Genomic DNA, 14080 nt, shown 5'->3' with positions numbered 1-14080 from the left:
ACCTAATACTACCACACAAAATTCATTTCCTCTGATTTTCGATGCACAAATTGTCACAACATAATCTGGTAGTTTTTGATAGTGTCTCATTTCACTGAGAGTCCTCAATGTCTCTGAAATACCCTCTGCCAAAGAGTTCTGGGTCACAATCACATGAACCAAGTCTTGAGATACGCTGGCAATTAACCGAGCCAGCCAGGGCAGCTGTCCTGGTGACACGGGTGTGCACTGAGCCCCCATCTGCAGGGCTCTCTCTCGAAGAGTAAACTCCTGCATAGCTTTCAGCATAATTTGCTCAAACTCTTCCCTGAGAGGTATCTGGTCAGGACCTAAATTGAAGAGAATTACAGCTAGAATTTTTTTTTTAATCACAGCTAGAAAAGAGAGATACACACACAAACACACACATCAGTGTGCAGTCTACTCCAACTGGCAAATAAGCTTTTTAGTTATAGTGGCCTCAGGTATAGAGCCTCTACTAACCATTTTCCATTGTGAAATTACCTTCTATTTTCTCTGTCTTCCTTTTCCTCTCTCTATATATATTTAAAAATATATTTATAAAATATTTATTAAAATATATAAACACACACACATGGATATGTATGTGTGTGTGTGTATTTATTTATTTATTTATTTATTTTTTAACTATGCATCCCTCGCCCAGGAACTTCCACATGCCACAGTATGGCAAAAAAAAAAAAAAAAAGATTCAGACTTCTATTCTTGGTATATTTCAAGAGGATGGGCTCAGAGATAGTATCAATTCCATTGCAAGTTTTGGGAGATGGTCACTGAAGGTGGTATTTTTGTTGACTTCTTGAACTTGGCATTACAAAAACAGTTAATGACTAATGATTCAAGGAGCTAATCTACTGGTATAAAATCAGCTTCAGGCTTCACTCATTTCTCATTTTATTCACAAGCATCTTAGGAAAACATTTTAATGGATTGCTTCTACCCCTAACTATGGGATACTGTCCGCAAGGAAAATTAAGTTTAATTATTTTCCACACCCAATTTATATTTAGGCAGTTTCACACCTTCCCCAGATAGAGAAAACTCTCATCATCTAGTTATTCCCCAGGGTTCTGGGTTGTTAGTATGGCCTTTGGCTCTCTTCCTTGGCTATGGCTATGGCTGAGTTTATATGGGTGATCCATGGTCTCTGGCATTAGGAGGATTTTGTTTCTCTTTAGAAACTCAACCAGTTTTTAGGACAAAATAAGCAAGTCAATGTTTGACATCTAAGTGACAAATGAATTCCTATACTTAGTTTAAATTGAAATCAGCAATTTATACAGGAAAAGAATCTGAAAAAGAATATATATATGTAATCACTTTGCTGTACACTGAAAAAAATTAATGAAATCTAAAACATCATGAATTAAAAAAAAAAATTGAAACCAGCAAGACTACGTTCACTCCTGCTACTCAAAATCATTTATTTTGCTGTGCGGACCTGAAATTTGAAACTTGGGCTTCTGAAACAGATAAAGACCTCTCGGTGTCTGTGGTTTCTTGGATCAGGAAACAGACTCAGAACATCTTGCAAAAGAACATAGGCTTTGGAATGGATTAGCAATGAGATCCTGCTGTGTAGCACTGGGAACTCTATCTAGTCACTTATGATGGAGGATGACAATGTGAGAAAAAAGAATCTCTACATGTATGTGTAACTGGGTCACCATGCTGCATAGTAGAAAATTGACAGAACACTTTAAACCAGTTATAATGGAAAAAAAACCCATTATATATTAAAAAAAAAGAATATAGGCACAGGGGGCTGGACTTCCGCATGAGAGGGAGACACCCTGAGTGGATCAAAAATCTTTCCTTCTTCTAGCAGAAGTTTAAGTGGCCTCCTTGGCCCCCTGCCCTTCTTCTCTAGGAAGTAGGACAATGAAAGTTTAGTAATGTTTAGGATAAGAAACATTATATAAAATATTATACATTAAAAAACAAACAACTTCCATAGGGAAAAAACCCTGTTTTTCCAGGATTGGTTGGAGGTCAGAGAGAAGTGGGACAGTCAAGTCCTCACAGAGTTTTCTCTTCTATAAGGTGGAGAGAGGGCAAAAAAGTGGCCAAGCTTACACTGTTTGTGTTGTGCCTTCCCCACCCCTTATGAGGGGGAGATGGATGCCTTCCTATCACCTGGGAGCCACCAAAGCTTCTGATCTTCATTTAGCTTTATCAAATTAGCACCATGGTTCGTGGCCACTAAGTACACACTTGGTAGTGAGCTCATCGTGCACAGATTTACTGACTGCCTGAGAAGAAGGCAGGGTGCTTGTCTAATTAAAGTTTTCTTCTAGCAGAATAAATGACAGCTCAAAAGCTCTGCCTGTCTCTGGTCCCCTACTGCCCTTCACAGACAACCTGAAGAGGCTGGTTAACAGGTGTGTCCACAAGACTCACTTCCAACCATGATGGAGTAACCTGCTCTGTTAGGCAGCATAATCAATTCCAAAAACAAAGGCATTCTGGGAAAATAAAGCATCCGACATGTTCATAGCATTCTCTGTTGCCTAAAAACTCACTTTTATGAAGTTTTGACTGAATTACTATTAGGAGTTGAGAAATAGAGGGAAATGTACCAAAGTTTACATGACGTAAGAGACTTTTTCAGTAAATTGCCTTGTTTCAATCACCTCCTGTCACTTCTTCCTCTGTAGCCTTTATAAATTGCAGAAGCCTTTTCTTCACTTTTCACAGGCTTGATAATAGTCATTTTTTTCCCTTCAAGAGCTGATATCCAGTAGCTTGGGCATCAGTTCTGAAGGCTTTTCAGATAGAGCTACCTTAACAGGAGAAGACAAGGTTCCAACAGACCCAGAGTCTTCCAAGAATCTCTGGATTTGTTGATTTCATGATCTACTTCAAAAGATTTCCAGCTTGTGAAATAACAGATTTATTTTTTATTATTTTATGTCTTAATTAAAACTTTTTATTCTTAAATTATTATTTATCTATTTATTTATTTAATTTTTAAAAAAAGTGACTATAGTTCCTTCTGAAAAATCTTGCTTTTCTTCTTCTCAGTTACCTTCAGAAAACTTAACCATCCAAGTATTAAACATGTCCTTACAGTGATTTAGAGTTACTTTTTTAAATGTTTATTTATAATCTATAGCATAGATTCAAAACTTCCGAAGGCAATAAATACATAAAAATAAGGACTCCAGAAGAGTTAGTTATTGAGGAGAAGCGATATCCCAATGTACAAAATTTAGGTTAAGAGATATCCCAATGTACAAAATTTAGGTTAATTATGCCTCTCAAAGTCCAATATGAGACTCTTTATATTGGACTTTGAGAGACATAATTAATTGGTTGCAAGTAAAACTGGAGAGAACTGGTCTTGCAGAGCAGAGAAAAGTTTTGTCTGATTTATTGGAGATTGTTATTTTTTTAAATTTTTTAATTTTTTTTTGGCTGCCTGAGGCATGTGGAAGTTCTGGGGCCAGGAATCAAACCCACACCTCTGCAGTGACCCGAGCCACATCAGTGACAACAGTGGATCCTTAACTTGCTGAGCCACTAGGGAATTGCAAGATTGTTCCATTTTTAAGAAAAGAACTTTTAGTAATTTAAGGGAAGATGTTTTGTTTTGACCATTTAGTTCATTTAATTAACTTGGACTTTGATTATTTAAACTGTCATTGGGATTGAAAAAAAATACTGTACTGATAGGCTTGGTTTGCTATAATAGCATTACTTTAGGTGGCCTTGTTTCACTGATTCTGGATGCATCTAGAAGCTGGGTTTTCATCTGGGAACATAGTTGAAAATCAGTATTTTTTTTTTTTTTTGTCTTTTTGCCTTTTCTTGGGCCGCTCCCGCGGCATATGGAGGTTCCCAGGCTAGGGGTCTAATAGGAGCTGTAGCTGCCAGCCTATGCCAGAGCCATAGCAATGCAGGATCCGAGCCGCGTCTGTGACCTACACCACAGCTCACGGCAACGCCGGATCGTTAACCCACTGAGCAAGGGCAGGGATCGAACCTGCAACCTCATGGTTCGTAGTCGGATTCGTTAACCACTGTGCCACGACAGGAACTCCAAAATCAGTATGTATTAATTAAAATTACGACATCAAATGAGCTGCAGACCTGGGTGATTTTTATAATTTTAGTACCCACTAATAAAAATGATTATCAAGTCCTAGATTTCTCATGAAAATGGCTCATGAGCTATCTGAAACCTTGTAAGTGTCAAAAGCCCATGCCAAAGCAGGCCTGTGGCTAGCTTATGCACCAAGGACTGAACCTGGCCAGTTGAAGGGATGTGTGTGTGTGTGTGTGTGTGTGTGTGTGTGTGTGTGTGTAACATTATTTAGCCTTTTTAAAAAAACTGTTTAACACCAAGGTAGTTTTTTGTGTGTGTGTGTGTGTGTCTTTTTAGGGCCGCACCTGAGGCATATGGAGGTTCCCAGGCTAGGGGTCTAATTGGAGCTGTAGCTGCCGGCCTGCATCACAACCATAGCAACACCAGATACTTAACCACTGAGTGAGGCCAGGGATTGAACTCGCAACCTCATGGTTCCTAGTCAGATTCGTTTCCACTGCACCACGACAGGAACTCCAACACCAAAGTAGTTTCAAACATTAAAACAATTCACAAGATTGCAGATACAATTTTTAATGTGCAATTTTACAACCTGAACACTTTCCTAAGTAAATCAGTGGTTTGAAGCCCTGGAGTGAGTGTATAATTAGGCTGCATATTAGATGACCCGCTGCACTTTGCAAAATAAAGGTCATTGCAATGTAAATGCTGTGGAACCACTGCAGTATTGTCAGGGCACCTGCATACACCCACTGTGGGGCTCAGGAGGAGATAGAGGAAGTGAAGGGTTCATGACCTATATATCCCCCTTAACCTAAAGCCCAGAGAGCCCTCCAGGGAGGTCCAAGTTACTACCTCAGTGAAGGGAAGCAGGATGGGACCACATCAAAGGGGTGTGGCTAGAGAAGAAAACGAATGGGTGTGGGGACAGAGGATAAACAAGGTAAAAAGGCTAGGTGGAAAATTGGAAAATAATTGTCTAAGGCAATGGTTATACTTGCATTTCAGACTGGTAGGTGCACTTTCAGAAATGTGGCTTGGCCTGACTCTCCCCAGGAGGAGGAGGGTGGCACAGCCCTTAGAGGTTCTGCCCACAATTGCTCTGGAGATGTTAGGACTATCATGGGACTGGACACTAGGTGGAGCAATTTATCTCTTCTAAGACCCAAAGAAACAAAACGAGAAACCAGGGAGGCTAGATCTGAGAGAAATGAGGACAGGAAAGAGAAGTAAAGGAGTAGAAAGAAATAGATGAAAGGAAAGAGAAAAGCCATAGAGAATGCGGTTGAAGAAAAAGAATGTTAGAAGTGACAGAGGGAAAGTAAGAGAGGGATAAATGTGAGAAAATGGGTAAGAAAGGAAAGAAGTATGTTACCAAAAAACCCCAATAAAAATCGTTACCATCAAATGATTATTGAAAATAGCTTACCCAGCCGCACAAGATACTGTATGGTCAGAAGAATCATGTTTTCCACGCTCAGGAGCTGGCTGCCAGTCAACCCTAATTGTTCCAAATCTTTGTTTTCCAACTGTGGAATCTTGTAGCAATTCACCAGCAGAGGACTCACAACAATGTCACCAACATTTCCATAGAAATAGGGTAAAGTGCCATAGCCTGCCCCAATAGAAGCAAGCCAATAAAGTTCAATATTTCTTTTTGAGGTCCAACCAGGTACACTTGCTCAACTAGGATCAACGATGCTTAACAAAATTCCCTGCCCTCTGCGGTGGCTGCCAAACAAATCACTCAAATATATCAACCCTAGGGATTTTACTTGAATGCTCTAAATTCTATCCTTTTATTACATTAGGTGAACAGGAAGCAAAAATAGTCAAATTATATTAGTACTCATATTATATAAGGGATATGTTAATATTATATCTCTGCCACAGAGGATTGATGAGAGTTTGCAAAAAACATCTCTGAATCCTTCATAAAACTGTAATGTTAACATATTAAAATTCCTAATCAAGTTCCTTTTCAGATAGGAAGTCAGAAAACAAACTATAATAACATGTTTCACTTCTTGAGCTTTCCTTTTAAAAAATTTAAGCTAAGCTCAAATTGATCAATAGCTATATTCTGCCAGTTGCACTTTCTTGGAGGTTCTTAATCTTTTTGCTATTTTAGCTATTTTTTTATGTTCTCTTCCTAAATGTCAGGAAACAGCCTCCAAGCATCTTAGAAGTAGAGAGGGAAAAAGTGTGTTGAAAATACACCCTCTTTTCATTGTTTGGTGAAGGGGACAGTCCTCTGTGAGTCTTTCTAAAAGCCAGACACCATGTTTTATGTATCTTTCCAAGGCTTAGTTGCACTACACACACAACTCAAAAGCTCAATAAGAACTTCCTGACTATATGGAATTTAAACAACTGGGATTCCCCCAGTGTCTATAGGTCCAGGAGCAGTGACTGATAAAGAACAGGGCTCAAAGCAAAACCACTCATGTCAGTATGCTCAAGCCAACTGTAAGAAGCAGATAACACCTCCCATAGATATACCGTAAAGACCTCGTGGGCTGAAACACCTTATCTGTTTAGTCCCAAAGGTAAAGCTGGCCGTCTTCTTCTGGCCTAAGCTGGCCCCCAAATGAAGGGACTCTTGATGTGGGTATGAAAGGCACTCAATTAGTCCAGAATCTAGGGACCCCTAAATTTCCACATCTCCACTTATGGAAACTTGGAGAACCTCTGACTTCTTAAAGATTCACAGATGCTTTGCTGTGGTTTAGAACTGCAGCTCTGGGGCAGCCCGGGTCTGCTGAGTGGGGCCCCTTAGCCCCACTCGGCTTAGTGTGTTCCTCTTCTCTGTGGTTCGGCTCCCTTTGACTGGAAGGAGCCCTTCCCCACCTTGTCTTCTCTCACCCACCCTTCAGTTCCCCAGCTGGAACATCACCTCCGAGAAGTCTTCTCAGACCCCCTCCAGGCAGAGTTAAGCTCCCTCTCCTCTGAGCTCTTGGAGTTCTTGGTTGTGAACCTCTAGACTCCCCCACTAAACAGTGCTTCTCGTGGGCAAAAAGACTTTGCCTTATTCCCAACTTCTAGTCACATGTTTAGTATAGCATGAAGGAGCTGACCAATAAAAGCTGAAAAAATTAATAGACGGATCAATGAAGACATTCATGAACACATGAATAAATACACAATGAAATGGAGAAACATTCCTGGACTCCAGCAGACACAAGAACTTGGAATTCCTTTCCTTACCTATCAGGATTACTGGTCTAACTCCTGAGTTACTCAGCAGATTTTCAGGAACAATTACAGTTTCCCCTGCAGGAATGGGTCGAGGTTGTAAAATTCCAGTTAATGGAGTCTGTGGAACTGGGGCAGATAAAAGGGACTCTGGAAAAAAAGTTGTTTGACAAGAAGGATTAGACAGGAAGACTAAAGGAGATACAATTGAAATCGACACAATGTTAATACTTTAATATGCAAATTTTGTAAGTCTAATTTTTTTTAGTAAAGTAATTTGCGGTTTATTATATAAAACAAGAAAGTGAGAAAAACAAACAAAAAACAACCATTATCAAATTGTCTGGAGATAAACACTATTTAGCATTTTGGTAGTTTTTCCTTCTAGTTATTTTGCCAACATACATTCTTTTGGATTCTGTTATGTATGTTATCTCTTCCCCCGCCTCAGACTATCAAGGCATATCTACTCATTAGAGAAAATATGAAAAGTATAGAAAAGTGAGAAAAAGGATAAATTCATCATTAATCAGTACTTTCTAGAAGCAACCACTGTAACACACTGGCATAATTCTTTGTGTAAACAGTACTTCTATGTAGCATTTAAAACTACCTTTTAAACAAACTTAAATTTTTAAAGAACCCCATCTCTGTCTTAGAATTGTTATATTTACATTTTTCTGTGTTTCATACAGCAAGCATTTGATACTTAACTATAGGCACCAAATGGCCAAAGCTTGGTTATAAGAAAGGACAGCCAGTTATTTTTTTTTAAGGATTCTAGTCAGACTGAACTATCTAGATCAGAAATAAGTAGAGGTCCTATAAAGAACCAGAGCACAGGAGGATACATTTAATACCGCTACTGGCAAAGCAAGTTCATTTGTGCTCTATGATGGCAGATTGATAGTCTCATGCTCTATGTAAAGAACGGTTTATTGGTACTATGGCTAAAATAAAGCCAGATGGTGAATCAACATCTGTCGTGATGGTACGTGAGCTTGTAGGAAAGGCAGATGTGATGGGGACAAAATATTAGCTGCATAGCACTGGAGAAAATGGTTAAGGAAATTTATCTTCACGAGTTCATGGAAAGAACAAGAGTAGGAGATACCTCAGCTAGTTTACGGAAACTTAAAACCCATTTTCTGTCAAAATCTTACCAGTTCTTGAAAGGGGGCGAACTGTGGGAATAGGTACAACTAAACCAGGTTGGGGAACAGGTGAGCCAGGATACCATCCTCGGTGTCGTTTCTTTGGTGGCCCAGAAATGAACATGGTAGCTGAAGGCAAAAAGAAAGATGAGCGTCTTTAGTGGTGGAAGAAAGGAAAGGAGCCAGACTAACACAGGAGTTTTAATATTATACTCAGAAAGTCTAAGTCACCTTTTCTAAAGGTAAGGATAAAGTTAGAAAAAGTCATACTAACAGTACCGTCTAACATCTGCAGGCTGTTTTACAATTATCCAAATTATTTCATCTTATTCTATCAACAAGCCTATGAAATTGGTGGACAAGTATGTTATTATACGTATTTTGTAGATGGTGAAAGGAAGGCTCAGATTTACCAGAGAGGTTGGTCAGCAAAGCCCATGGCTTTTCAAGACGCTTTTTTTTTTTTTTTCTTTTTAGGGCCACATCTGCAGCATATGGAACCTCCCGGGCTAGGGGTTGAATCAAAGCTGCAGCCACAGTAAAGCCAGATCCGAGCTGCATAGTCGATCTGACTGCACCTTGCGGCAATGCCGGATCCTTAAGTCACTGAGTGAATCCAGGGATGAACCTGCATCCTCACGGACACTATGTTGGGTTCTTAACCTGCTGAGCCACAACAGGAACTCCTTAAGACACTTCTTATACATGTGTTTCAATGCTATTTCCTAGATAGGCCTGTTCTTGTACAATCACCAAGATATGTAATCATAACTATTCATACCAATCATAAGCTTTCAAAACATGATATGAGAAACTAAGGAAAACCTGTGAGTGTGCTGCCAGATAATTCATCATTACAAACCCTTTGGGGCACTTCTTCCATAATTAAATTGCATTCTTTCAAAACTCTAAGATTGGATGTTGTACCTTGGTCTCCTGAGGCAAAGCTAGGTCTTGGTGACAAAGAGTAACTTCCAGGGCGGGCTGGAGTGGAGCCAGAAGCACTGCTCTTTCCTCCATGGCTACTGTTGCCATTAGCAGCATCTGTAGTAGACAAGAGGAACCTCTCAGAGCAGAGTCTGGGGAGGCAAGATATTGCTTTCTGTGATGGTGCAACCGTACGACAGACCTCACACTCTAGGATTCAAAGATATCCACTCACGGGACAGCCCAGTGGTATAAAGCCAATGACAACCATCGGAGAGTACCTTCATTAACATGAAATGTCACCTAAAAATAATTTCCAGGACCCCAAGAGATCTTTTAGAATAGTGTTCAGTAAAGTCTTTGGACATGGTGGATGGAAAGAGGAGACAATTTTTTAAAAAAACTTTGTATCAAGAAAATATTTAAACATATATAAGAGTAGAGAAAAGAGTATATTAACTATGTACTCACCACCCAGCTTCAACGTTTATCAACATGTGGCCAATCTTGTTTTATCTATACCCCCTACTCTTTCCCCTGACTCCATAGACACACATACATGGACTCTGGATTATTTTGAAGCAAACTTATTTATCAGATCACTTCATCCATAAACACTTTTTTTTTTAAATGGCTGGATCAGTGGCAAATGGAAGTTCCCAGGCCAGGGAGAAAATTATAGCCACAGCTGCGACCTGCACCACAGCTGCAGCAACACCAGATCCTTAACCCATTGTGCTGGGTTGGGGATTGAATCTGTGCTTCTGCACCAACCCAAACCACTGCAGTCAGATTCTTAATCCAATGCACTACAGTGGGAACTCCCATAAATACTTTTGTATGTGTTTCTAAAAGAAAAGGACTCTTAAATGACATAACTATGATATTGTCTTATATTTAAAATGAATAATGATAAGTAATTTCTTAATATCCAATATCCCATTAGTATTCAAATTGCCCCCAATCATCTCAGATTTTTTTTTTCTTTTGGTCTTTTTTAGGCCCGCACCCATGGCATATGGAGGTTCCCAGGCTAGGGGTCGAATTGGAGCTACAGCTGCTGCCTACACCACAGCCACAGCAATGCTGGATTCAAGCCTCGTCTGTGACCTACACTACAGCCCATGGTAACGCCAGATCCTTAGCCCACTGAGTGAGGCCAGGGATTGAACCCGAAACCTCATGGTTCCTAGTCAGATTCATTTCCGCTGCGCCACAATGGGAACTCCTCAGAAATGGCTTTTTACACTTCTTGTTCAAACTGGGGTTCAAAAAAAATCCACACTTTGAATTCAGTTGCTATATCCCTTAAACTTCTTCTAATCTGTAGGATTCTCCTTCTTTTCCTTTCTTACAATTAATTTGCTGAAAACAATGGCAGAATCTCTCATTTTCTGGATTTTGCTTGTTGGATATCCATGGTGTCATTTAACATCTCCTCCATTTGCTAAACTAATCACTAGATATAGAGGCTTGCTCAGATTCAAGTTTGTTTTGGCAAGTATCTCATAAGTTTTACCGTATTCTTCCATCAGAAGGCAATCTCCTCCTGGGAAACCTGCTCCTCCTGCTTTATTGCTTATCCCAAGCAATGGTATCACCATTAGCCCAGAAAGACAGACCTCAACTGAGAACCCTTCTTCTGCTTCATGCTCATGTTAATCAATCAAGTCTGCTGATTTTACTTCCTGAGTAGTTTGCCAGTCCGTTTCCTCTCCAACTTATTTTCGCTCTAGTTAAGGATCGCATCATTTCTCCCATTATTGAAAGGACCTACAGTTAATATTCCCATCACTTATCTTTTTGCTGCCGAAGCTTCAGTTAAAATCAGACCATGTCACTCCTCTGTCCCATATGTTAAAGAGTAAAATCCATGCTTCTTAGCCTGACCTCCTGTGATCTTTCCCTTGTCCACCTCTTGCTCACCTCCTGCTACAGCTTGAGTTTTACATTGTATGGCCCTAACGAGTCCAAACTACTGGAAATCCCTGTGTATAACATGCTGCTTCTTTCCTTTCCTTTTCCATTCAAGCTTTGTTCCTGCTTTTTCCTGTATTTGAAATGTCTTTATCCCACTCCTTTGTACAGTGAGTATCTCTGTATAGCTCAAGACCAAGCTTCTCTAAGAGCCTGTTCTTGATTACTCCTTAAAATGTTGGGCTAAAATCCCCTCCTCTGCACTCCGCTAGGATATTATGTATTTACTGCAGTGTGCTGAAAATATCTTCTTAAAGGTCTATTTCCTCAAGTAGGTTACAAGTACATGAGAGATCAGGAATTAAGCCTTATTTATCTTTGTGTCTCTAGTTCCTCATCAGAGCAGGTAACCAAGAAATGTTTATTGAATAGAATAAACATGCTTTGTCTCCCCTGTGAGGTAAATGTTATTCATTGATTCTTCTGGATATAACACAGAAAACACAAAGCTTTGTATAATAATGTGTTATTGTAGATAACCCCAATTTTGTTTTCAACTGGCAAAGAAGGAGCTTCTGTTTCCTTCTACCAAACTGTCAATTAAATTTCACACAAGTCTTTTAGAGACTATGTATTTACCAAAGAAATATAAGTGAGGGAAACATCACCTGCAGCAAAAGTCTTCCCTACAACCTGCAAAGACAAAGCCAGTGGCTTCACAACATTCTTATTCCGGGTCAGGTCCTGAGCTCCACTTAAATTGATTGCAGAATTAGCTGGACTGAGAACCGGTGAATCTTTAAAATGAAAGAGGATGTTCAAATTAGAAACTATTTATAGATGCAGGAAGGAAGTTAATTCAACAAGAGTGAGATGAGAGAGAGTAGATTGTAGAATTTCAATTTTTCCTTTGACCTATTTTAAGAAAGTCCATTTCTCTGTACTAAGGTTTTACTTTCCTTTTATGTATTTAACAAACACTTACTACCAGGTACTACGTGTTGGGTCTAAGCACTTTAAATATATCAATACACTTAATCCCAATATGAACTCAAGGTTGGTATTATTTATTACCTTAAATAATGGAAGCCATTTAACTCTGTCAAAGTTGTATGATATGGCATGAAGGATATCATCCTGTGTGTTATTAAAACTGTCGCCACAGTCTCCTCTAAAGCCATATTTTAGTGAGATATATTTATCTCTATCCAGATGAGTTTTCCACTTAAAAAGTGTCATGGAATCTAAGTCATTGCAATGTCAGGGAAAGAAATTTTCTCTGAAGAAAGTTTTTTAATATTTGGAATAAACTAGAATTTTTATTTTATTTATTTTTTTAGGACCACACTCGAGGCATATGGAGGTTCTCAGGCTAGAGGTCAAATTGGAGCTGCATCTGCAACCTACACTACAGCACACGGCAACACTGGATCCCTAACTCACTGAGCAAGGACAGGGATCAAACCTGTGTCCTCATGGATACTAGTCAGATTTGTTTCTGCTGAGCCACAACTGGAACCCCTACACTAGAATTTTACTTATGTAATACTTTACTTTCTTTTTGGACAGCCAAAAGGAAAGTTCCTATTTAGACTTACAAAATAATTCAGCCCAGAAAAAAACCACATGCCACTTCAGAAGCAGGCTGTGGGAGAAATGAAAACTCAAGCCAATTAGAGTTTTCCAAAATGAGTAGGACAGACTCCAAATCCCTGACTCCACCCCAGCAGAACAGCATAGGCAGGTAACAAGGAAAAGTGTCAAAGAGACCATTACAACTCTCCAAGATTCAAACACAGTGTTCTAGAGAGTAGGATACTGGTGGTGCTACATTCAAAATTATCTAAAAAATTAGTACTCAGTCCACAATGCGATTCCTAATATATCTAACCAGTGCTTCTCATAAGAACTCCAAAGATTGAAATAGTTCCCTACTGGCTCTGAAGAATTAATGTATCTCTCTGAGGGCCTGACTTACCACCAGGGAGTTAATTTTTTGGGGGGGGGGCTTTTTGTCTTTTTAGAGCCACACCCGCAAATGGAGGTTCCCAGGCTAGGGGTCAAACTGGAGCTACAGTTGCCGGCCTACACCACAGCCACAGCAACGCCAGATCCCAGCTGCATCTATGACCTACACCATAGCTCATAGCAATGCCAGATCCTTAACCCACTGAGCAAGGCCAGGGATCAAACCTATGTGTTCATGAATGTTAGTCGGGCTCATTAACTGCTGAGCCATGACAGGAACTCCAAGGGTGTGATTTTAAGGTGGACGGGAAGAGCAGAGATCAACAACTGCACACACATCATTATAAAGTCACAAGAAACTGTGACAGGTCAAGTTTTTTAGGTATTAACAGAGAACTTACAAAATAGGAATCCTAGGTAAGTTTGCCATGTCATTACACAGGTTGGTCATTATGTTTCAGGCTGCAAATATATTGTTTGGTGGAAGACTAAGTAGCTTACTACACTAGTTTAAACCTAGAATTTTAGCCTATTTCAAACAGTCTAGGTAAGTATACAGGTGAAATTTGTTTAACAAATTATGAAGGGTGGTGATTTTTTCAAAACAGTGAATTCAAATTAGCATAGACCATTATTTTAAAAGTTACAAAAGGGTACAAAAGCCAATGTACAGAAATAAAACTCCATATATAAAAACAACCACCAATGGATAAAATGCCTAGGAATAAGATTAATAAAAATGTTCACAACTATATGAAGAAAAATAGTAATACTTTTAATACAATGTTTGGGATTTGTTTTAAAATATTGAGAAAGAAGGGGAGAGAGGCAGTAAGATTGAAACAATTTG

At 39.3% G+C, this 14080-nt stretch overlaps 1 protein-coding gene across 7 annotated transcripts in view; it reads right to left on the bottom strand.

The window, feature by feature from the left end:
• GREB1L (GREB1 like retinoic acid receptor coactivator) overlaps nucleotides 1-14080 on the bottom strand; it is a 273839-nt gene that overhangs the window by 72636 nt on the left and 187123 nt on the right. For 5 of the 7 annotated variants that reach the window (XM_084964308.1, XM_084964309.1, XM_084964310.1 and 2 more), the window contains 6 exons: nucleotides 11931-12059; nucleotides 9346-9462; nucleotides 8428-8547; nucleotides 7277-7414; nucleotides 5499-5684; nucleotides 3-329 (listed from right to left, as the gene is read on the bottom strand). In XM_084964308.1, the coding sequence (XP_084820434.1) occupies nucleotides 3-329; nucleotides 5499-5684; nucleotides 7277-7414; nucleotides 8428-8547; nucleotides 9346-9462; nucleotides 11931-12059 (1017 nt within the window). The remainder of the gene's footprint in view (nucleotides 1-2; nucleotides 330-5498; nucleotides 5685-7276; nucleotides 7415-8427; nucleotides 8548-9345; nucleotides 9463-11930; nucleotides 12060-14080) is intronic. The other 2 variants (XM_084964312.1, XM_084964313.1) reach the window with 1 other exon arrangement.

This window comes from Sus scrofa, chromosome 6 (genome assembly GCF_054392235.1).
Source record: "Sus scrofa isolate SSC_HxYL_T2T_F1_AM1 chromosome 6, Sscrofa_HxYL_maternal_Yorkshire_Landrace_v2.0, whole genome shotgun sequence".
Taxonomy (NCBI): Eukaryota; Metazoa; Chordata; class Mammalia; order Artiodactyla; family Suidae; genus Sus; species Sus scrofa.
Note: the sequence above shows the minus strand (reverse complement) of the source record. Positions and strands in the feature narration are given on the sequence as shown.